At 40.7% G+C, this 24,092-nt stretch overlaps 1 protein-coding gene across 1 annotated transcript in view; it reads left to right on the forward strand.

Annotated features, from left to right (window-relative positions):
- The first annotated feature begins 12,425 nt into the window (after positions 1–12,425).
- The window catches only part of notch1 (notch receptor 1), a 141,947-nt gene continuing 130,280 nt past the window's right edge, over positions 12,426–24,092 (forward strand). The window contains exon 1 of the mRNA XM_062960253.1: positions 12,426–12,727. Within this exon, the coding sequence (XP_062816323.1) occupies positions 12,652–12,727 (76 nt within the window). The 5' untranslated portion in view covers positions 12,426–12,651. The remainder of the gene's footprint in view (positions 12,728–24,092) is intronic.

The following is a 24,092-nucleotide window of genomic DNA, read 5'->3' on the forward strand; positions in this document are numbered from 1 at the left end:
TATAATATCTGGGTGCAGAAGCACTTAGTAACATGGCAACCCCAGCTCACTCTTACTATATGTAATATTGGCTACTCAAAGTTGTGGCGTTATAATATCTGGGAGCACAAGCACTTAGTAACATGGCAACCCTGGCTCGCTCTTACTATGCACTACATTAGTATTCAAAGTTGTGACCTTATAATATCTGGGAGCAGAAGCACTTAGTAACATGGCAACCCCGGCTCACTCTTCCTATATGTAATATTGGCTACTCAAAGTCATGGCGTTATAATATCTGGGAGCACAAGCACCCAGTAACATGGCAACCCTGGTTCGCTCTTACTATGCACTATATTAGTATTCAAAGTTGTGACCTTATAATATCTGGAAGCAGAAGCACCCAGTAATATGGCAACCTTTTATGCTCTATATTGATCAATGAAGTTGTCACTGTATAATATCTGGGAGCAGAAGCACCCAGTAATATGGCAACCTTTTATGCTCTATATTGATCAATTGAAGTTGTCACTGTATAATATCTGGGAGCAGAAGCACCCAGTAATATGGCAACCTTTTATGCTCTATATTGATCAATTGAAGTTGTCACTGTATAATATCTGGGAGCAGAAGCACCCAGTAATATGGCAACCTTTTATGCTCTATATTGATCAGTTGAAGTTGTCACTGTATAATATCTGGAAGCAGAAGCACCCAGTAACATGGCAACCTTGGCTCCCTTCTGAAGGATCTCTCAAACAAGGAAGGAATGCTTGGAACGATCCGGAGGCTTATCGGAGGGCCGGGCTCCTGTTTCGCACAGAAGCGTCTCCCTTTCGCTGGCTCCTTGTCACCAAACCTTTTTGCTGCCAACTTTTCTCTCCATCGTCAGATAAAGCGCCTCAAAGGGTCCCTTTTGAAAGCCAGAACAAAAGGACGTTTCAGGCGTCCAAAAGGCCCTCTCTTTGGAGGGCATCGGCACCGGGGTCCCCAAGCCAGGCTTACAGAATAAACATGGATGGACACTATGCAGCTTGCACATCTTATTTATAATACAATCATTTGGATTGTTGTTGTTGTGGGCCGTCAAGGCTTTTCGGACTCTATCACACAGTTGTCTTGTCAAGTTTGATTCAAAGGGGATTTGCCTTTGTCTTCATCTGAGGCTGAGAGAGTGGGACTTGGCCAAAGTTACCCTTCCTTCCCTCCCTCCTTCCATCCCTCCTTCCCTTCCTCTCCTTCCTTCCTTCCTTCCTTCCTTCCTTCCTTCCTTCCATCCATCCATCCATCCATCCTTTCTTCCATCCTTTCTTCTATCCATCCTTCCTTCCTTCCTTCCCTTCCTTCCCTCCTTCCTTCCCTTCCTCTCTCCTTCCTTCCTTCCCTTCCTTCCTTCCATCCATCCTTTCTTCCATCCATCCATCCATCCATCCAGCCTTCTCTTCCTTCCCTCCTTCCTTCCCTTCCTCTCTCCTTCCTTCCTTCCTTCCTTCCATCCATCCATCCATCCATCCTTTCTTCCATCCTTTCTTCTATCCATCCATCCTTCCTTCCTTCCCTTCCTTCCCTCCTTCCTTCGCTTCCTCTCTCCTTCCTTCCATCCATCCATCCATCCATCCTTCCCTTCCTCTCTCCTTCCTTCCTTCCCTTCCTTCCTTCCATCCATCCTTTCTTCCATCCATCCATCCATCCATCCAGCCGTATCTTCCTTCCCTCCTTCCTTCGCTTCCTCTCTTCTTCCTTCCATCCATCCATCCATCCAGCCTTCTCTTCCTTCCCTCCTTCCTTCCCTTCCTCTCTCTCTCCTTCCTTCCTTCCTTCCTTCCTTCCTTCCTTCCTTCCTTCCTTCCTTCCTTCCTTCCTTCCGTTCCTCTCTCCTTCCTTCCATCCATCCTTTCTTCCACCCTTTCTTCCATCCATCCATCCATCCATCCATCCATCCATCCATCCTTTCTTCCATCCGTCCATCCTTTCTTCTATCTATTCATCCATCCATCCATCCATCCATCCATCCATCCATCCATCATTCCATCCATCCTTCCTTTCCTCCCTCCCTTCCTCTCTCCTTCCTTCCTTCCATCCATCTTTTCTTCCATCCTTTCTTCAATCCATCCATCAATAGGTACTGCTGCACCCACTGTTAGCCCCAGCTTCTGCCAACCTAGCAGTTTGAAAGCATGCAAATGTGAGTAGATCAATAGGTACTGCTGCGCCCACTGTTAGCCCCAGCTTCTGCCAACCTAGCAGTTTGAAAGCATGCAAATGTGAGTAGATCAATAGGTACTGCTGCGGCTCTTGGGTTCTCTTTCGCCGATAAAGACATCTCTTTTCTCCCTCCGAAACCTGATCAAGCGCCCCATTGATTCCTCCCCGAAAACGCACATTTTTCGAGAAAATCATGAGACTGTGCACATAGAGGCTCCATTCTTCTCTTATCATCAACGCTTACTTTTTCCTCCTTTTTTTCGAGAGGGAAAAAAAGGCGATGTAGAAGGAACCTTTCCTAATAACAAAGTGTGGGAAAGCCATATTTTTAAATGAATTTGCATGTGAAAAATCTCTAATTTTAAAAATATATTTAATAAATGTAAATACATTAAATTTATTATTATTATTATTATTATTATTATTGTATAGTCTGACACAGCAAACAAGATAGATATGCTGGATTTCATATCACAAAATCACAAGTCGAATTATTATTATTATTTTATTATGACACAGCAAACAAGATAGACATGCTGGATTTCATATCACAAAATCACAAGTCGAACACTCTCCACTGTCCAAATAACATATTATTATTATTATTATTATTATTATTATTATTATTATTTTACTATGACACAGCAAACAAGATAGATATGCTGGATTTCATATCACAAAATCACAAGTCGAACACTCTCCACTGTCCAAATAACATATTATTATTATTATTATTATTATTATTATTATTATTATTATTATTATTATTTTATTATGACACAGCAAACAATATAGATATGCTGGATTTCATATCACAAAATCACAAGTCGAACACTCTCCACTGTCCAAATAACATCATATTATTATTATTATTATTATTATTATTATTTTATTATGACACAGCAAACAATATAGATATGCTGGATTTCATATCACAAAATCACAAGTCGAACACTCTCCACTGTCCAAATAACATCATATTATTATTATTATTATTATTATTATTTTATTATGACACAGCAAACAATATAGATATGCTGGATTTCATATCACAAAACCACAAGTCGAACACTTCCCAAGTGTAGGACTGTGTGATGTATTTTCGAATAATAATAATAATAATAATTATTATTATTATTATTATTATTATTATTATTATTATTATTATGACACAGCAAACAAGATCGATTTGTGATTTTGTGAAATGAAATCCAGCATATCTAACATTTCCCAAGTGACTAGGACTATGTGAGGTATTTTCGGATTATAATAATAATAATTATTATTATTATGACACAGCAAACAAGATAGATATGATGGATGTCGTATCACAAAATCACAAGTCGAACACTTCCCAAGTGTCTAGGACTGTGTGATGTATATTATTATTATTATTATTATTATTATTATTATTATTATTATTATTATTATTATTTTATTATGACACAGCAAACAAGATAGATATGCTGGATTTCGTATCACAAAACCACAAGTCGAACACTTCCCAAGTGTCTAGGACTGTGTGATGTATTTTCGGATGATGCGTGCAGATCCCAGCAGGGTGGCCTTTTGCATTATTATTATTATTATTATTAGGCTCTTTGTGGGTAAAAGCTTTTATTAGACAAATGACTTCCTCGGTCTTAATGGAAACTATCCAATCTGCATTTTTTAAATAAATTACATTGGTTTAGATGTGATAGATGATGATGATGATGATTTTTATTATTATTACTAGCTTGGGTCCCCAGTGTTGCCCGGGTTATTTGAAAAAAATCAGTGTTTTAATTGTACAAAATGCATAAAGTTGTGGGTGAACTACAACTCACATCATGCCAGGTTAACCCCAAATATACCTTACAACCTCTAAGGATGCCTGCCATAGATGTGGGCAAAATGTCAGGAGGGAATGCTTCTGGAATATGGCCATACAGCCTGAAAAACACTCAACGAACCCCAAGAAACTCCGTCAGTATCTATCTATTTTATATATATATATATATATATATATATAAAATATATATATAATATTTTATGTGGATAGGTTACTATTAAGGTAGAGTCTCACTTATCCAATATTCGCTTATCCAACGTTCTGGATTATCCAACGCATTTTTGTATCTATCTATTTATATTTATATATATATATATATATATATATATATATATATATAAATAAAAATATATATAATATTTTATGTGGATAGGTTACTATTACGGTAGAGTCTCACTCATCCAATATTTGCTTATCCAACGTTCTGGATTATCCAACGCATTTTTGTAGTCAAGTGTTTTCAATACATTGTGATATTTTGGTGCTAAATTCCTAAATACAGTAATTACAACATAACATTACTGCGCATTGAGCTACTTTTTGTGTCAAATTTGTTGTCTAACATGATGTTTTGGTACTTAATTTGTAAAATCATAACCTAACTTGATGTTTTCCTTAATCCCTCCTTATTATCCAACATATTCGCTTATCCAAGCTTCTGCCGGCCCGTTTAGCTTGGGTAAGTGAGACTCTATTGTACATGTATTTTACTCTGTTTTTATTATTATTATTAATACATTTATTATTTCATTCTGTTGTTGTTGTTATTATTATTATTACATTTATTATTCTACTTTATTTATTATTACATGTACTGTATTATGTTCCTGTATTTATTATTATTATTATTAAATGTATTATTTTACTCTATTATTATTAAAAGGATACATAAGCACATTGACATTGAAGAAGATGAAAATAATGATTTAATCAGAGTTGGACAATCTGATCTTAAATTAGCGCTTTCTGTAAATATTCAAAAACATTTAACCTAATGATGCCTCAATTAATATAATTTTTGGTATCAATTTTTATTTCTGAAATTTACCACCCTCGGCTTATACTGGAGTCAATGTTTTCCCAGTTTTTTTGTGGTAAAATTGGGTGCCTCGGCTTATATTCGGGTCGCCTTATACTCAAGTATATACGGTATTATTATTTTTATTTATAGCGTTTCAGGGGATATACAGTAGAGTCTCACTTATCCAACATAAATGGGCCGGCAGAACGTTGGATAAGCGAATATGTTGGATAATAAGGAGGGATTAAGGAAAAGCCTATTAAACATCGAATTAGGTTATGATTTTACAAATTAAGCAACAAAACATCATGTTATACAACAAATTTGACAGAAAAAATAGTTCAATACACAGTAATGCTATGTAGTAATTACTGTATTTAAGAATTTAGCATCAAAATATCACAATATATTGAAAACATTGGCTACAAAAATGCGTTGGATAATCCAGAATGTTGGATAAGTGAGACTCTACTGTAGTTCAATGCGCAGTAATGCTATGTAGTAATTACTGTATTTAAGAATTTAGCACCAAAATATCACAATATATTGAAAACATTGACTACAAAAATACGTTGGATAATCCAGAACGTTGGATAAGTGAGACTACTGTAGTTCAATACGCAGTAATGCTATGTAGTAATTACTGTATTTAAGAATTTAGCACCAAAATATCACAATATATTGAAAACATTGACTACAAAAATACGTTGGATAATCCAGAACGTTGGATAAGTGAGACTACTGTAGTTCAATACGCAGTAATGCTATGTAGTAATTACTGTATTTAAGAATTTAGCACCAAAATATCACAATATATTGAAAACATTGACTACAAAAATACGTTGGATAATCCAGAACGTTGGATAAGTGAGACTACTGTAGTTCAATACGCAGTAATGCTATGTAGTAATTACTGTATTTAAGAATTTAGCACCAAAATATCGCAATATATTGAAAACATTGACTACAAAAATACGTTGGATAATCCAGAACGTTGGATAAGTGAGACTCTACTGTAGTTCAATACGCAGTTATGCTATGTAGTAATTACTGTATTTAAGAATTTAGCACCAAAATATCACAATATATTGAAAACATTGACTACAAAAATACGTTGGATAATCCAGAATGTTGGATAAGTGAGACTCTACTGTAGTTCAATACGCAGTAATGCTATGTAGTAATTACTGTATTTAAGAATTTAGCACCAAAATATCACAATATATTGAAAACATTGACTACAAAAATACGTTGGATAATCCAGAACGTTGGATAAGTGAGACTCTACTGTAGTTCAATACGCAGTAATGCTATGTAGTAATTACTGTATTTAAGAATTTAACACCAAAATATCACGATATATTGAAAACATTGACTACCAAAATGCGTTGGATAATCCAGAACGTTGGATAAGTGAGACTCTACTGTAACAGCATTTGCAAAAATAAATGTCTTGCTCAGTCGGTCTTAATGGAAACTTCGGCAAATCTTCTCCCTTATTAGTTGTTCCTTTTTTAAACCAACGTTGACTTGCTCGGACGCATTTGAACGTGTTTTTCATTTCAAGGAGGGGCGGATTGCGTATGACAATTAAAGGGATAATAATATATATAAATATAAATATATAATCAACTTTTCTCTTTTTTTTTCCTCTCCTGCAAGCTAGGAAATACGCAGGAAAACCCAATGCAAATCTCAACAGGTAAGGCACATCTGTACATTATTTTTCATGTCCCCGGGGCTTGGAAAAAAAAAAAAGCCACGCTCTTCTAAGTGAAACCAGCACACTTGTGTATATATATGTGTGTGTGTGTGTGTGTGTGTGGGTTTTTTTTGTTTCTTTTGCCCTGACAGCTCAGGAAAAAATGCCAAAAAAATAAATATATAGATATACGCTCCGGCGGGAGAGAGTTTCCCAGCGTGGGAAAGTTGCTTTAGTGAGAAACCGGCCTGGGGCTATTTAAATAAAAACCAGCCGTTGGTTTTCATAGGATCCTCGAGTCGGAAGGGACCCTCGAGGGCCATCTAGTCCAACCCCCTTCTGTCGTTATATAGGAAAAACACATTCAAAGCCTTCCCGACAGATGGCCTTCCAGCCTAACATGGAATCCTAGAATTTGAAATGGGCACTCAAAGGCCATCTAGTCCAACCCCCTTCTGTCGTTATATAGGAAAAACACATTCAAAGCCTTCCCGACAGATGGCCATCCAGCCTAACATGGAATCCTAGAATTTGAAACGTGCACTCAAAGGCCATCTAGTCCAACCCCCTTCTGTCGTTATATAGGAAAAACACAATCAAAGCCCTCCAGACAGATGGCCATCCAGCCTAACATGGAATCCTAGAATTTGAAATGGGCACTCAAAGGCCATCTAGTCCAACCCCCTTCTGTCGTTATATAGGAAAAACACAATCAAAGCCCTCCCGACAGATGGCCTTCCAGCCTAACATGGAATCCTAGAATTTGAAATGGGCACTCAAAGGCCATCTAGTCCAACCCCCTTCTGTCGTTATATAGGAAAAACACAATCAAAGCCCTCCAGACAGATGGCCATCCAGCCTAACATGGAATCCTAGAATTTGAAACGGGCACTCAAAGGCCATCTTGTCCAACCCCCTTCTGTCGTTATATAGGAAAAACACAATCAAAACCCTCCAGACAGATGGCCATCCAGCCTTTCCTCAAGTTGGAAAGGGGCACTGAAAGGCCATCTAGTCCAACCCCTTTCTGTTAATATATAGGAAAAACACAAAGCCCTCCCGACAGATGGCCATCCAGCCTTTCCTCGAGTTGGAAAGGGGCACTCAAAGGCCATCTAGTCCAACCCCATTCTATCGTTATATAGGAAAATACAATCAAAGCCCTCCCAACAGATGGTCATCCAGCCTAACATGGAATCATAGAATGCTAGAGTTGGAAAGGGGCACTCAAAGGCCATCTAGTCCAATCTCCTTCTGTCGTTATATAGGAAAAGCACAATCAAAGCCCTCCCAACAGATGGCCATCCAGCCTAACATGGAATCATAGAATTTGAAACGGGCACTCAAAGGCCATCTAGTCCAACCCCCTTCTGTTAATATATAGGAAAAACACAAAGCCATCCCGACAGATGGCCATCCAGCCTAACATGGAATTATAGAATGCTAGAGTTGGAAAGAGACATTCAAAGGCCATCTAGTCCAACCCCATTCTGTCATTATATAGGTAAAGCACAATCAAAGCCCTCCCGACAGATGACCATCCTAGAGTTTCCTAGAGTTGGAAAGGGGCACCCAAAGGCCATCCAGCATCTGTTATCACGCCAGGAAAACACAAACTGCATTCATCCGACTGTATAAGAAATTTTTAAAAATCTATATGTTGCAATGGGCCTTGGGAAACTACAACTCCCAGGACCCCGCAGCATGGAACCAAAGCCTTTAAAGGGCATCAGGCTGCATTCCTTCCATGCAAGGCTCTCGAAGGCCAACTTTTTAAAAGTACACAGGCTTCTCCCATTGGGAGAACAAGCCCGGGCAAAAATCAAAAAGGTATTTTAATAGAGGGTTGAAGGAATTCTAGTTTGTCTCTTTAAACTGTGTATATTTGAAGTGACATGTAAGATTTGGAGGAGCCAACGGGGATTTCAAATGATGCACACGGTCTGCAGAGCCATACAAGTAAATGCACCAGATTTTGCCATCAAGTATTTATTATTATTATTATTATTAATAATAATAATAATAATAACAAAAATAACAATAATAATAATATTCTCTCTTGAAAGAGACACCTTACTTTTTTATTTTGCTTCATTAATTATTTGTTGGGACTTATCCTTGTCCCCATGCTATGGTTATTATTTAGAATGAATGCAGTTTCTAGAATGCTGGGAGTTGTAGTTTGACAAGGCCTCTGCCTCACCAAACTACAACTCCCAGGATTGCATAGCTGGGATGTGTGTGTGTTATGCTATCTTTCTTCACTATAAAAAGAATATGGTTTCCTGCCACTTTAAACTCCCATGGCTCAATGCTATCAAGTCCTGGGAGTTATAGTTTGGCAAGGTCTTTCTTTGCCCAAGAATGGGGAACTACAACTCCCAGGAGCCATTGCTGTGTGTGGCCTTAGGATTCATCAGGCTTGGTTGCTGCTCTAAATGGCACGGCTCCATGTTATGATAATAATAATAATAATAATAATAATGGAAACAATAGACATTGACAAAATCATGATCTGCCAACTGCAAAAGGCCACCCTACTGGGATCTGCACGCATCATCCGAAAATACATCACGCAGCATCCTCCGCTTATATTGGAATCAATGTTTTCCCAGTTTTCTTGTGGTAAAATTAGGTCCCTCGGCTTATATTTGGGTCGGCTTATACTCGAGTATATACGGTAATGTAATTTTATTGGTATCTATTTTTATTTCTGAAATTTACCACCCTCGGCTTATACTGGAGTCAATGTTTTCCCAGGTTTTTTTGTGGTAAAATTAGGTGCCTCGGCTTATATTTGGGTCGGCTTATACTCGAGTATATACGATAATGTAATGTTATTGATCTCTATTTTTATTTCTGAAATTTACCACCCTCGGCTTATACTGGAGTCAATGTTTTCCCAGGTTATTTGTGGTAAAATAAGGTGCCTCGGCTTATATTCGGGTCGGCTTATACTCGAGTATATACGGTAATGTAATTTTATTGGTATCTATTTTTATTTCTGAAATTTACCACTCTCGGCTTATACTGGAGTCAAGGTTTTCCCAGGTTTTTTTTTGGTAAAATTAGATGCCTTGGCTTATATTCGCGTCGGCTTATATGCGAGTATATGCGGTATATATATATATATATATATATATATATATATATATATATATACACACACACACACATACATACAGTAGAGTCTCGCTAATCCAACCTTTGCTTATCCAATGTATTATCCAGCACAGTCTGCCTTTTAATAGTCAGTGTTTTTGTAGTCAATGTTTTCAATACATTGTGATGTTTTGTTGCCAAATTCATAAATACAGTAACTACTACATAACGTTACTGTGTATTTAACTGCTTTGTTGCAAAACATGATGTTTTGGTGCTTATTTTGTAAAACCATAATGTCATTTGATGTTTAATCGGCTTTTCCTTGATCCCTCCTTATTATCCAACGTTTTCACTTATCCAACGTTCTGCCGGCCCGTTTATGTTGGATAAGTGAGACTCTACTGTATATGTGTATAAATCTATCTATACACATACAATTAAACTGAAAATATGTATGTGTGTGTATGTGGCTGGGGTGATTTATCACCATGATTGATAAGAGTTGTTTTTTATTGATGCTAATTTTTTTATTGGGAAAATTGTGTTATTGTTCTGTTATTGTTATTATACTGTTGTGTCGGGCAAGGCCCCATGTAAGCTGCCCCGAGTCCCTTCGGGGAGATGGGGCGGGGTATAAAAATAAAGTTGTTGTTGTTATTATTATTATTATTATTATTATTTTATTATGACACAGCAAACAAGATAGATATGCTGGATTTCGTTTCACAAAATCACAAGTCGAACACTTCCCAAGTATCTAGGACTGTGTGATGTATTTTCCGATGATGCGTGCAGATCCCAGTCGGGTGGCCTTTTGCAGTTGGCAGATCGTAATTTTGTCAATGTCTATTGTTTCCAAATGCCGGCTGAGATCTTTTGGCACGGCACCCAGTGTGCCGATCACCACCGGGACCACCTGCACTGGTTTCTGCCAGAGTCTTTGCAGTTCAATCTTGAGGTCCTGAGAGCGGCTGAGTTTTTCCTGTTGTTTTTCACCTGGAATGGCGACATCAATGATCCAAACCTTGTTCTTTTCCACAACTGTGATGTCTGGTGTGTTGTGTTCCAGAACTTTGTCAGTCTGGATTCGGAAGTCCCACAGTCTCTTTGCGTGCTCATTTCCCAATACTTTTGCAGGTTTGTGATCCCACCAGTTCTTTGCTGCTGGGAGGTGGTACTTGAGGCATAGGTTCCAGTGGATCATTTGGGCCACACAGTTGTGCCTCTGTTTGTAGTCTGTCTGTGCAATTTTCTTACAGCAGCTGAGGATATGATCAATGGTTTCGTCAGCTTCCTTGCACAGTCTGCATTTTGGGTCATCAGCTGATTTTTCGATCTTGGCCTTAATTGCATTTGTTCTGATGGCTTCTTCCTGGGCTGCAAGGATCAGGCCTTCTGTCTCCATCTTCAGGGTTATTATTATTATTATTATTATTATTATTATTATTATTATTATTATTATTATTTTAGATACTGGGATGTATAGTTCACCTGCAATCTAAGAGCACTCTGAACTCCACCAACAATAGACCTGGAACTCACTTGGCACACAGAACCTCCATGACTAAGAAAAATACTGGAGGTCTTTGTGCAAAATTCACTTTGATTTTGGGAGTTGTAGTTCACCTACATCCAGAGTGTGCTATGAAGCCAAACAATAATGGATCTGGACCAAACTTGGCATGCAGACCCGATATGCCCACATCTGAATACTGGTGGGTTTTGATGGACATTGGCCTGGGCATTTTGGAGTTGTAGGCACCGGGATGTATAGTTCACCTGCAACCAGTGAGTTGTAGTTCACCTACATCCAGAGATCACTGTGAAGCCAGACATCGATGGATCTGGAGCAAACTTGGCACGCAGACCCGATATGCCCACATCTGAATACTGGTGGGTTTTGAGAGAAATTGGCCTGGACATTTTGGAGTTGTAGGCACCAGGATGTATAGTTCACCTGCAATCAGTGAGTTGTAGTTCACCTACATCCATGAACCCAAACAATAATGGATCTGGACCAAACTTGGCATTCATACGCGATATGCCCACATCTGAATACGGGTGGGTTTTGATGGACATTGTCCTGGACATTTTGGAGTTGTGGGCACTGGGATGTATAGTTCACCTGCAACCAGTGAGTTGTAGTTCACCCTACAGAGCCAGAGAGCACACTGAAGCCTAACCATGATGTAGAGCAAACTTGCCCAGGATAACAAACTTTAAGTACTGATGGGGTTTCTCGGGGTTTCCCGGGGTTCACCTGGGATGATGGGAGTTGTAGTTCACCCACAACAAAGCAGGAAAGTATTGCAATGGATGGGGGGGGGGGGTACCCTTTCCGCGCATGCGCACTAAGAGCTGAGGGAAGCAGGCGCAACACGCCGTCCCCAGTGAGGGAGTTTTAAAACAAGAAAAGAGATCCCTCCGCCATAGAAAAAGTTTGACGCGAAAGAGTCCGCGGGGAGAAGTTACTTTTTTTAACCCTTTGAAGCAGAGCGGAGAACTGAGGAGGAGGGACTAGCCTCGCGGTGTTGTTTCGGGGTCTTTTAGGCCATTTCGGGGTCGAAAACCCCCTGGGATTGGGGTCCGGAGGCGGAAGGATCCCGGGCCGAAGCACCGCCGCCTGCTCTGAGGAGGCGTCCCGAGCGCTTCCCTCACACACTCAGTCCGGCGCTGCGGAGGCGACGGGCGGACGTCGAAGGAGGCGAATTAATTCTGAGGAGAATTTTTCTCTCAGAAGAGGGGGAAAAAAGAGGGAAAGAAGAGCCCGGAAAGAGAAGGAGAGGAAACAGAGGACGAGGAGGGATGCGGCGGCCCTTAGGCTCCTCGCTGCTGCTGCTGCTGCTGCTGCTCCTCTCGGCGCTTCCTGCCCTGGCCCAAGGTAGGAGCCCGGGGTGCTGAGCCCTCCCCGCAGATGGACATCCAGCCAGAGAGGGGATGATCGCTCAGGCATGGGCCAACTTGGGCCCTCCCGCCGGGTGTTTTGGACTCCAACTCCCAACATTCCTAACAGCCCCAGGCCCCTTCCTTTTCTCTCCCTATTCAGTCCCCTATTGCCGCCCTATTCATTCCCTGGTTGATATCCTATTCATTCCCCTATTAATATCCCTATTAATTTCCCTATTGTCACCGTATTAATTCCCCAATTGATACCCCTATTCATTCCCCAATTGATATCCTGTTCATTCCCCTATTGATATCCCTATTAATTTCCCTATTGTCACCGTATTAATTCCCCAATTGATACCCCTATTCATTCCCTGGTTGATATCCTATTCATTCCCCTATTAATATCCCTATTAATTTCCCTATTGTCACCGTATTAATTCCCCAATTGATACCCCTATTCATTCCCCGATTGATATCCTATTCATTCCCCTATTAATATCCCTATTAATTTCCATATTGTCACCGTATTAATTCCCCAATTGATACCCCTATTCATTCCCTGATTGATATCCTATTCATTCCCCTATTAATATCCCTATTAATTTCCCTATTGTCACCGTATTAATTCCCCAATTGATACCCCTATTCATTCCCTGATTGATATCCTATTCATTCCCCTATTAATATCCCTATTAATTTCCCTATTGTCACCGTATTAATTCCCCAATTGATACCCCTATTCATTCCCTGATTGATATCCTGTTCATTCCCCTATTAATATCCCTATTAATTTCCATATTGTCACCGTATTAATTCCCCGATTGATGCCCCTATTCATTCCCCAATTGATATCCTGTTCATTCCCATATTGATATCCCATCCATTCCCATATTCCCACCCTAATTCCCCTATTGATATCCTATTAACTCTACTATTGACGCCCAATTAACTCCCCTACTACCAGCCTATTCATACCTTATTAATTTCCCTATTGATATCCCTATTCATTCCCCTATTGCTATCCCATTCGTTCCCGTATTACCACCCTATTAATTCCCCTACTACAACCCTATTGATACCTTATTAATTCCCCTATTGATATCCCTATTCATTATTAATTCCCCTATTGATTTCCCTATTCATTCCCCAATTGCCACCCTATTGATGCCTTATTAATTCCCCTATTAATATCCCTATTCATTCCCTTACTGATATCCCTATTCATTCCCCTATTGCCACTCTATTAATTCCCCTATTGATATCCTGTTCATTCCCTTATTGATATCCCATTCATTCCCCTATTGATATCCCTATTCATTCCCCTATTGTCACCCTATTAATTCCCCTATTGTCACCCTATTAATTCTCTTATTGATATCCCTATTAATTCCCCTATTGCCATCCCATTCGTTCCCCTATTGCAATCCTATTAATTCCCCTACTACCACCCTATTGATACCTTATTAATTCCCTTATTGATACCCCTATTCATTCCCCTATTCCATCCTATTCATTCCCCTATTGATATCCCTATTCATTCCCCGATTGCCACCCTATTGATACTTGTATTCATTCCCCTATTGCAGCCCTATTCATTCCCAGGCCTGGGCAAACTTGGACCCTCCAGGTGTTTCGGACTCCAAATCCCACGATTCCTAACAGTCTGTCTAAATATTCATCATCTCTACCTATCTATCTAGGCCATCTATGACTAGATGGACATCTGTCGGGAGGGATTTGAGAGCGCCTTCCTGCAGAATGGGGTTGGACTGGATGGCCCTTTGGGGTCCCTTTCAACTCTATCTATCCCAGGCACAAGCAAACTTGGGTCTTCCAGGTGTTTTGGATTCCAACTCTCACTATTCCTAACAACTTCAGGCCCCTTCCTGAGGGATATCCCCTATTGATAGGGATATTAATAGGGGAATTAATAGGGTGGCAATAGGGGAATGAATAGGGGTATCAATAAGGGAATGAATAAGGTATCAATAGGGTGGCAGTAGGGGAATGAATAGGGGTATCAATAAGGGAATGAATAAGGTATCAATAGGGTGGCAATAGGGGAATTAATAGGGGTATCAATAACGGAACGAATAAGGTATCAATATGGTTGTAGTAGGGGAATTAATAGGGTGGCAATAGGGCAATTAATAGGGATATCAATAGGGTAGTAAAAGTGAAATCAATAGAAATGTCAATAGAATGGAAATAAGTGAATGAATAAGGTATCAATTGGGGAATCAATAGAAGTATCAATAGGGGAGTGAATAGAGTTATCAATAGGGTGGCCATAGGGGAATTAATAGGGGTGGCAATAGCGGGAATTAATAAGTTATCAATAGGAGAATCAGTAAAGCGGCAATAGGGGAATGAAAAGGGGTATCAATAAGGTGGCAATAGGGGAATTAATAGGGGTGTCAATAGGGGAATCAATACAGGAACAAATGGGGGTGTTATTAGAGGAATCAATAGTGTGATAGGGGTATCAATAGGGGAATCAATAGGACTGCTATAGGGGAGTCATTCAGGAAATTGATGAGGGTATCACTAGGTTGGCAATAGAAGAATGAATAGGGCTGCAATAGGGGAATTAATAAGGGTTTGAGTTGGAGTAGCAAGTTGGGGTCTGGATAGGGTGGCAATAGTGAAAATGTGGGGAGGGGGGCAATATGTGTATGAAAAACCTTATTTAAATCCCTATAAGGTATGAATTGGCATAGCAATAGAGGGTCTGAATAGGGTGGGAAATAGATAATATTATTATTAATAATAATAATAATAACAACAACATGTATTAACCCTTTTGGTAACAATAATGAGATAACGATTGTGGTACTAATAACGAGTTATAATAATAAGAGATAATGATAAAGTGTGGTTTCGAACTCTGAAGAAGGAACTTTCTATGGAAACCTCTTGTATCCTTGCCTGGCGAGTCTTGAGCCTTTGGTGTTTTTTAGTCTCTCTTTGGTAACAGGTCCTTCCCCTCAAACGAAAAAGAAAAGATGTCTTTTTCCCCTCTTTTTTCTTTGTTTGTATATGTTTTCCTTCCTTCCTTTTTTTTTGGTACATATATACAGCTGCTTTGGTGAGTTGGGTGAAACACATCAGACCGGATCAGCTACTTTGCATAGCTTTTGTATGTGTGAGTGTGTGTGCAAGAATTTAAGAGCCCTGAAGGAGAAAGCCTTGAAAGGCTTGGCCTCCCCAAAGGAAACCGCCAGGGCTTGAAAGAAAAGTTCCTTTTTCCAGATTAAGAGTTGTAATGCAGCCAGAGAGGCAAAACCTTGCAAAAATTGGGAAAGATTTTAAAACATATTTGGTGTTGTTTTTTTTTGTTCCAAATGTTTCAAGTGTTAGATAACACACCGAATTAGCAACCAAGCAGAGACTTATTTTATTAACTGAATGTTTTGCATACAGTCCTTTGCCAAAGTGCCCTTGCTAACCTCGACTTTGCAACTTTGCTTGCGATGTGTGGAAGAAACCGCTATTGTTTGTTTTATTGGGAGAGAAAGAGATGCTGTATTTCCTGGCGGAGCAAGGTTTAATTAGGAAATTACATTGAAGAGCTATTTTGTGAACATGCGTCAGATTTCCTGTATTCACGACCTTCTCTCTTTCCCCTCCCTCTTCTTTTTGGTCATTTTCTGGTGTATGCTCAGCCTTTTCTGAATCGATTTTTGCAGATCTTTGAGGAAACTGCAGTGGAAACTGAAAACTTTTTCAGTTTTGAAAAGTTGAGATGGGAAAAGTTGCTCCGAATTGCTAGTTTCTTCCTTTGAACTTGCAGACATTTTTTTTAGTTAATGCTAATTACATTGTGTTGTCAAAGGCTTTCATGGTCGGAATCACTGGGTGAGTTTTGCGGGCTGTATGGCCATGTTCCAGAAGCATTCTCTCCTGACGTTTTGCCCACACCTATGGCAGGCATCCTCAGAGGTTGTGAGGTCTGTTGGAAACTAGGCAAGCGGGGTTTATAAATCTGTGGAATGTCCAGGATGGGTGAAAGAAGTCTTGTCTGCTTGAGGCAATTGGCCAGCTTGATTAGCATTGAATAGCCTTGCAGCTTCAAGGTCTGCCTGGGGGATTCTTTGCTAGGCAGTGTTAACTGGCTCTGATTGTTTCTTGTCTGGAATTCCCCTGTTTTCTGAGTGTTTTTCTTTATTTACTGTACTGATTGTAGAATTTTTTGATACTGGTAGTCGGATTTTGTTTATTTTCATGGTTTCCTCCTTTCTGAACTAACATGGAGAGAACATATAAGTTGAGAAGATAGAAATGTTGGACCATTCCAACAACCACCAGGTCAGACTACACAGAGAAGCCATTGAAATCCACAAGCACTTTCAACAGAAAGGAGGAAACCATGAAAATGAACAAAATCTGGCTACTAGTATTTTTTAAAAAAAATTCAAATCAAGACAGTAACATTCAGAAAACAGGATTTCCAAACAGGAAGCAATCAGGGCCAGCTAACACCTCCAACAAAGGATTCCCCCAGGCAGGAAGCAGCCAGGCTTTGAAGCTGCAAAGCCATTCAGTGCTAATCAAGCAGGCTAGTTGCAACATTCTTTCTCCCATACTGGATATTATTCCACTCATATATATACCTCACTTGCCTAGATTCCAATAGACTGCCCAACCTCTGAGGATGCCTGGTGTAGATGTGGGTGAAACGACAGGAGAGAATGCTTCTGGAACATGGCCATACAGCCCGGAAAACTCACCGCAACCCAGTGATTCCGGCCATCAAAACCTTCGACAACACATTAAACTTCCGTTTTGAAAAGTTGAGATGGTGAATGTTGCTACAAGTTGCTTCCTTTGAACTGGCGGTCTTTTATTTATTTATTGGAAGTTAAAGCTAATTTTATTGCTTGGTTTTTGTGGAGCACGTGGGCCTTTCTCTGTAGTTTAGGGTTGTGTAAGTTTACAACTCGGAGAGGGTTGTAAACAGAGGTGCCTCCCTCACCTTAATGTACTTTTCTTGCTCAGCCGGGGACAATGGCTCAGCGGGTGTGTGTGTGTGTGTGTGTGTGTCCCTGTGTACACATTTGAGGTGAGGCCTATAATCCTTTCGGGTGTAGGTGTCGAAGACGTGCAGTCATTGAGCCTGCGGGCAGAAGGGGAAAAGCAGTCCAAAACACAACCCAATGAGGCACACCAGTTTCGGGTTTCTGCGGGGCACGTGGACAGAACAGAGCCATGCTTTTCGATAGGATGGATGCTACGTTACCTTTCTGCAGCTCTGAGCTTGTTCTACTTTTCAGGGAAGATAATGGGGAAGAACAGGGTTGAAACTGGATTCCTATAAAGGGAAAAAGAGGTTATATACAGGCAGAGACAAGAGTGGATTCCCCTTCCTTCTGATGGTAGATTTCTCTCATTCTCTGTTGTCTCAGCTCCGTTCGTAAGTCGGACATTTGTATCTTGGGGACTCCCTGTGCCCTTATCTTGCAAACGTTCCCTTTCAGCAGGCTGTTTTCTTAGTTTCTTCCTCTGCCCTTTTTATCCATCCTCAATCTCCTCTCCTCAATCCTTTCTTCTGCCTTTCTGCTTTCCATAACTTTCAGCCCCGAACAAACCCAACAAGGCTGCAAACTTGGCTGCAAAATATTGTCTTGTTTCTTTACCTGCTCTTCCAACACACCAGAAATTGTAGTCAGTATACATTTTGATGGGACCGGGAAGAGAGAGAGAGAAAAGGAATTGTGTTGTCATTGGATTTCATGGCCGTAATCACTAGGTTGCTGTGAGTTCTCTGGGCTGTCTGAAACAATCAGGGCCAGTTAACACCACCCAACAAAGGATTCCCCCAGGCAGGAAGCAGCCAAGCTTTGAAACTGCAAGGCTGTTCAGTTGTCGGGTTCTCTTCTCACAGTTGTGCTGTGGGTCCGTCTTCCAAAGAAAAGCACCAAGATACACGCTGGTAGATTCCAACAGATTTTTATTGTACCAAATGCCAGAACCTTCTTTTGGCCCACATATATAGGGGCTCCCACATACCAGAGGATAATTGATGTTTTATGGCCGGCCTGTTGGTATCTGTTCCTTGTCAGCCAACCAGAGATGTCAAGGATTGGAGATCATGACATCAGTGCTAATCAAGCTAGCCAATTATAATAATAATATAATAATAATAATTTTATTTTTATACCCCGCCCCATCTCCCCGAGGGGACTCGGGGCGACTTACATGGGGCCAAGCCCAGGCAACAAGCAATATAAAACTCAACAATAAAAACAAATCATAAACAAATAAAATCACATATACCAATAAACAATAAGCACACTTTGATAAAAACCTGGGTTGGCTCCTAAAAGGGGTAGTGGGCCAAAAAAGTGCAAACATTCACACTTGCCCAGGCGGACAAGAGTTCTTTCTCCTATCCTGGACATCCTATTTATGAGTTTTTAAATTCATTTTTCATGGAACAACAACGGATTCCCCCAGGCAATAAGCAGTCAGTCCTTGAAACTGCAAGGCCATTAAATGCTAATCAAGGTGGCCAATTGCTACATTAACACTTGCCTAAAACAGATAAGGGTTCTTTCTCCCATCCTGGACATTATTCCACAGATATATAAACCCCACGTGCCTAGTTTCCAACAAACTGCACAACTTCTGAGGATGCCTGGTGTAGGTGTGAGTGAAACGTCAGGAGAGAATGCTTCTGGAGCATGGCCATACAGCCTGGAAAACTCACCACAACCCAGTGATTCTGGCCATGAAAGCCTTCGACAACTCAGAAAAGGATTTGTTGTTCCCATTTAAATAGTGATGACAAAAACACTGTCTGTGGGTTTTGCAATCCCTTATGAGATCCGCTTATTTTGAGAGTGAATTGGCCATTGTCGGGGGTGCTTTGATGCGATTTCCTGCTTCTTGGCGGGAGGTTGGACTAGATGGCTCATGAGGTCTCGTCCAACTGATTCTATGTATGCAGTGAGTCCAGTTTGGTCCCCGTTCTTCTCTGACATGTTATCCTCGCTGCAACCCTGCAAGGTAGTTCAAGATCAGAGAAAGTGACTGCTCTAAGGTGACCCTTTGTTGTCTAACTGGGATGACGACTTCAATTGGATTAAGCCTTAGTCTTTTCCCCGGTCCCTTCTGCGAACCCAAACTGCAGAGAGGAGGAGCTGAGTTTTAGGAGTTGCCTTCAACACGTGCAAAGCAGCCTATGGAAACCAAAAGGATCTGATTTCCAAAAAACTCCATGTGGCTTGTTTGCCTCTTTTCTGTGCGCCTTGCCCTGAAAGTCAGTCTACTTTTCTGAGCCTTTGCTTTCCGGGAACCAAACAGGAACCCCCTTTCCTTTGTTTTTTTTTTCAAGAGTCATGTCTAGTTTCGCTTTGCATTTTCTTTCCTCCCACCTCGTCCTTTTTCTTCTAAATCAGGTTTTGTGTGTTTCCCCGAACATGCTTGCTTTCTGGCCTGATTCAATCCAGAAGTGGGCAGGTATTGGGTATCAAGGAGCTGGGATTCGGCCCCACATGTCTGTAAATACAGGCAAGCTAGAGAGAGGTATCAATGAGGTTTTGACAATGGGCCGCTCTGATTCCCCTCCTTTGTTCGGGGAGGACTCTATTTTGCAGCTGTTGCTCTTTCCCATGGGCGAGGAGGGGGGCAAACTTGGGGGGTTCCTTTGCAACCCTCTGTTATCCCCCATTGAAGCCCCTTCCCTTCTTTTTTGTGTGTGTAAATCATGAATATCTGAACAGCCAGACGGTTCAAGAATAGCTCCCAGTGTGTGTGCTCAGGCGCACACCGCAACAGAGACTCAGTCGAGTACATAAAAGCCAGATTTTGTTTCATTGAAGAGTCCGAGGAATGAGTTTTCTAGACACTATTGATCACGGCGTGCAAGCAGGCTCTTATTCGACTCTGGAAAAGTTACTTCGTTCAAGACGAGCTCTGTGTATGTGTTTTCATGCACATACCAAGACAGAGGCTCTTGTGTTGCTTGTGTGTGAGACAGAGCTCAAAGCGCATAAAAGCCAGATTTTGTTTCACTGGGTTTGCTAGAAGCTATTGAACTTGGTAGGCAAGCAACGACACTGAAAAAGTTCCTTCGTTGAATAGTTCTGTATATGTATTTTTATGCACACAAAGGTTCAGATAACACATGAAAGAAATATTTTGTTTCATTGAAGAGCATATGCAAGCAGGAGCTTATTCGATGCTGGAAAAAGTTACTTCCTTGACTCCCAGAATACCACCCCCCCCCCCCCAAACCATTGTGTTGCTCCCAAAAGTTACTTATCTCCAACTCTGCATGTCGGAAGTGAGTCTGTGATTGAGCTTTTGTCAAAGGCTTTCATGGCCGGAATCACTGGGTTGCTGTGAGTTTTGCGGGCTGTATGGCCATGTTCCAGAAGCATTCTCTCCTGACGTTTCACTCACACCTACACCAGGCATCCTCAGAAGTTGTGCAGTTTGTTGGAAACTAGGCAAGTGGGGTTTATATACAGTAGAGTCTCACTTATCCAACATAAACGGGCCAGCAGAATGTTGGATAAGCGAATATGTTGGATAATAAGGAGGCATTAAGGAAAAGCCTATTAAACATTAAATTAGGTTATGATTTTACAAATTAAGCACCAAAATATCATGTTTAACAACAAATTTGACAGAAAAGGTAGTTCAATGTGTGGTAATGCTATGTAGTAATTACCGTATTTACGAATTTAGCACCAAAATATCACGATGTATTGAAAACATTGACTACAAAAATGCGTTGGATAATCCAGAACGTTGGATAAGCGAATGTTGGATAAGTGAGACTCTACCGTATCTCCAACTCTGCATGTCGGAAGTGAGTCTGTGATTGATCTTTTGTTGAAGGCTTTCATGGCTGGAATCACTGGGTTGCTGTGAGTTTTGCAGGCTGTATGGCCATGTTCCAGAAGCATTCTCTCCTGACGTTTCACTCACACCTACACCAGGCATCCTCAGAAGTTGTGCAGATTGTTGGAAACTAGGCAAGTGGGGCTTATATATTGTGAAAGGATGTCCAGGGTGGGAGAAAGAACCCTTGTCTGTTTCAGGCAAGTGTTAATGTAGCAATTGGCCACCTTGGTTATAATAATAATAATAATAATAATAATAATAATAATACTTTATTTATATACCGCCCTATCTCCCGGATGGGACTCAGGGTGGTTTACAGCCATAAAAGCAACACAAACATTACATAACAACATAATACACATTATTAAACAAAGTAAAATAATACAATTATAACAATAAATCACACTTACATGACCAGTTAGCATTTAATGACCTTGCAGCTTCAAGGACTGGCTGCTTATTGCCTGGGGGAATCCTTTGTTGTTCCATGAAAATGAATTAAAAAACTCATAAATAAAAAAAACAACACCCAGAAACCAGGAGAATTCCAGACAGAAAACAATCAGGGCCAGCTAACACCTCCCAACAAAAGATCCCCCCATGCAGAAAACAGCCAGTCCTTGAAGCTGCGAGGCGATTAAATGCTAATCAAGGTCGCCAATTGCAACATTCACACTTGCCTCAAACAGACAAGAGTTCTTTCTCCCACAGAGATATAAGCCCCTCTTGCCTAGCTTTCAACAGACCTCATTACCTCCAAGGATGCCTGCCATAAATGCAGGTGAAACGTCAGGAGAGAATGCTTCTGGAACAAGCCCTCAATACTCACAGCGACCCAGAGTCTGTTATTGTTGTCATGGCATCCCATTTAAGGGGAAACACCATAGGGATGAATGGAATCCCAGCTCTATGCAACAAAAATGTGAATACTGTTCCAACTAGAAACAAATGTATCACCCAGCGCTATTTCGTTTCCGCTTCTGCAGAAGCGGTGGGTGTCTTAGGTGAACACTGGCTGCAGCGGAGAGTGAATGAAGAGACTTGAACTCTGGTTTCTAATGTTCTCCCTTGGGCCCAATGTCAAATATGACTGGTCTACACACCCGGGAATGAATGGCTTTCAAATCCAGGTTCAGTGAACAAAGCTGAGATGGCTTATGATACTATTGGTATCAAGGTTCTCATCGCATACCGTCACATTTGACTCAGATTTTCACAGATTGTACCTGCAATCCCAGCCACATACACACATCCATCTATCTATATATATAAAAGAGTGATGGCATCAGGGCAGCGGACAAAACAACAAAACTACAGGCCCCCCAACCTCGAAATTTGACAACACAACCCATCATTCACGTCTCTAGTGTTGATACAACAAAAAGAAAAGAAAAATAAAGTCCTAATTACAGGGAGAGGAATAATAGTTTTTATACAATTGCTGCCAGTTAGAAGGCTAAGCTCCGCCCACTTGGTCTCCTAGCAATCTACTCAGCCCAGGGGACAGGCACAGTTAGGCCTCGCTTAGGCCTTTTCCACATATTATCAGATTTTAACTGGATTATATTGCAGTGTAGACTCAAGGCCCTTCCACACAGCTATATAACTCTTTTAGAATATTATATTATCTGCTTTGAACTGGATTATCTTGACTCCACACTGCCATATAATCCACTTCAGTGTGCATACTAAACATAAAGACTACCATACAACAAACATTCAATACCACCACTACCTCAACAATTTCTCACCAACACCACGAGAAAATGCCACAGCAACTAGCTGGGCACAGTTAGTACATACATATGTTCACTTTTATTATGTGTATAGATAGATAAGTGTTTGCATGACTTGTTGCCTAGAGGCATTCCTCCCTTCTCACTCGTAATGTAATTTAAATGTGGTTGTTGTTATCAAGAGTACCTGCAATTGGCTCTCTTTGGTTTATGGCGCCCTAGAAATTGTTCCAAGGCCGGGCTTGGATGGTGCAATCCTTCATGGCAGAACGGGGTTGGACTGGATGACCCTTTGGGGTCCCTTCCAGCTTTGATTCTGTGCATCCAGCCAGGCTTCTTGTATATTACGAGTCAACAACTAATGTGATTTCTGTTTCGCTTGCCCTTTCTGAAAGGTTAGCCCTCTTCCTGTTTTGCGTGAACAGTTGTCGCAACCAGCGTCACATGTTGAGCTGCCAGTTTGGCCAAAATGGAGGAAGTTTACTTGGATGTGCAAGTTTTTTTTGTTTTTGTTTTGGAGCATTTATTGATCAGGTTTTCCGTTTTGCCTTCTGGAATGGAATTGGGTATCCCAAACCTTTCAAAACAACTCTGGTTCTATGTATTGTCAAACTTTTCAAAACTGAAGAAGTTTTATGTGTTGTCGAAGGTTACCATGGCCGGAATCACTGGGTTGATGTGAGTTTTCCGGGCTGTCTGGCCATGTTCCAGAAGCATTCTTTCCTGACGTTTCGCCCACATCTATGGCAGGCATCCTCAGAGGTTGTG

This window comes from Anolis carolinensis, unplaced genomic scaffold (assembly GCF_035594765.1).
Source record: "Anolis carolinensis isolate JA03-04 unplaced genomic scaffold, rAnoCar3.1.pri scaffold_7, whole genome shotgun sequence".
In the NCBI taxonomy this organism is placed as follows: Eukaryota; Metazoa; Chordata; class Lepidosauria; order Squamata; family Dactyloidae; genus Anolis; species Anolis carolinensis.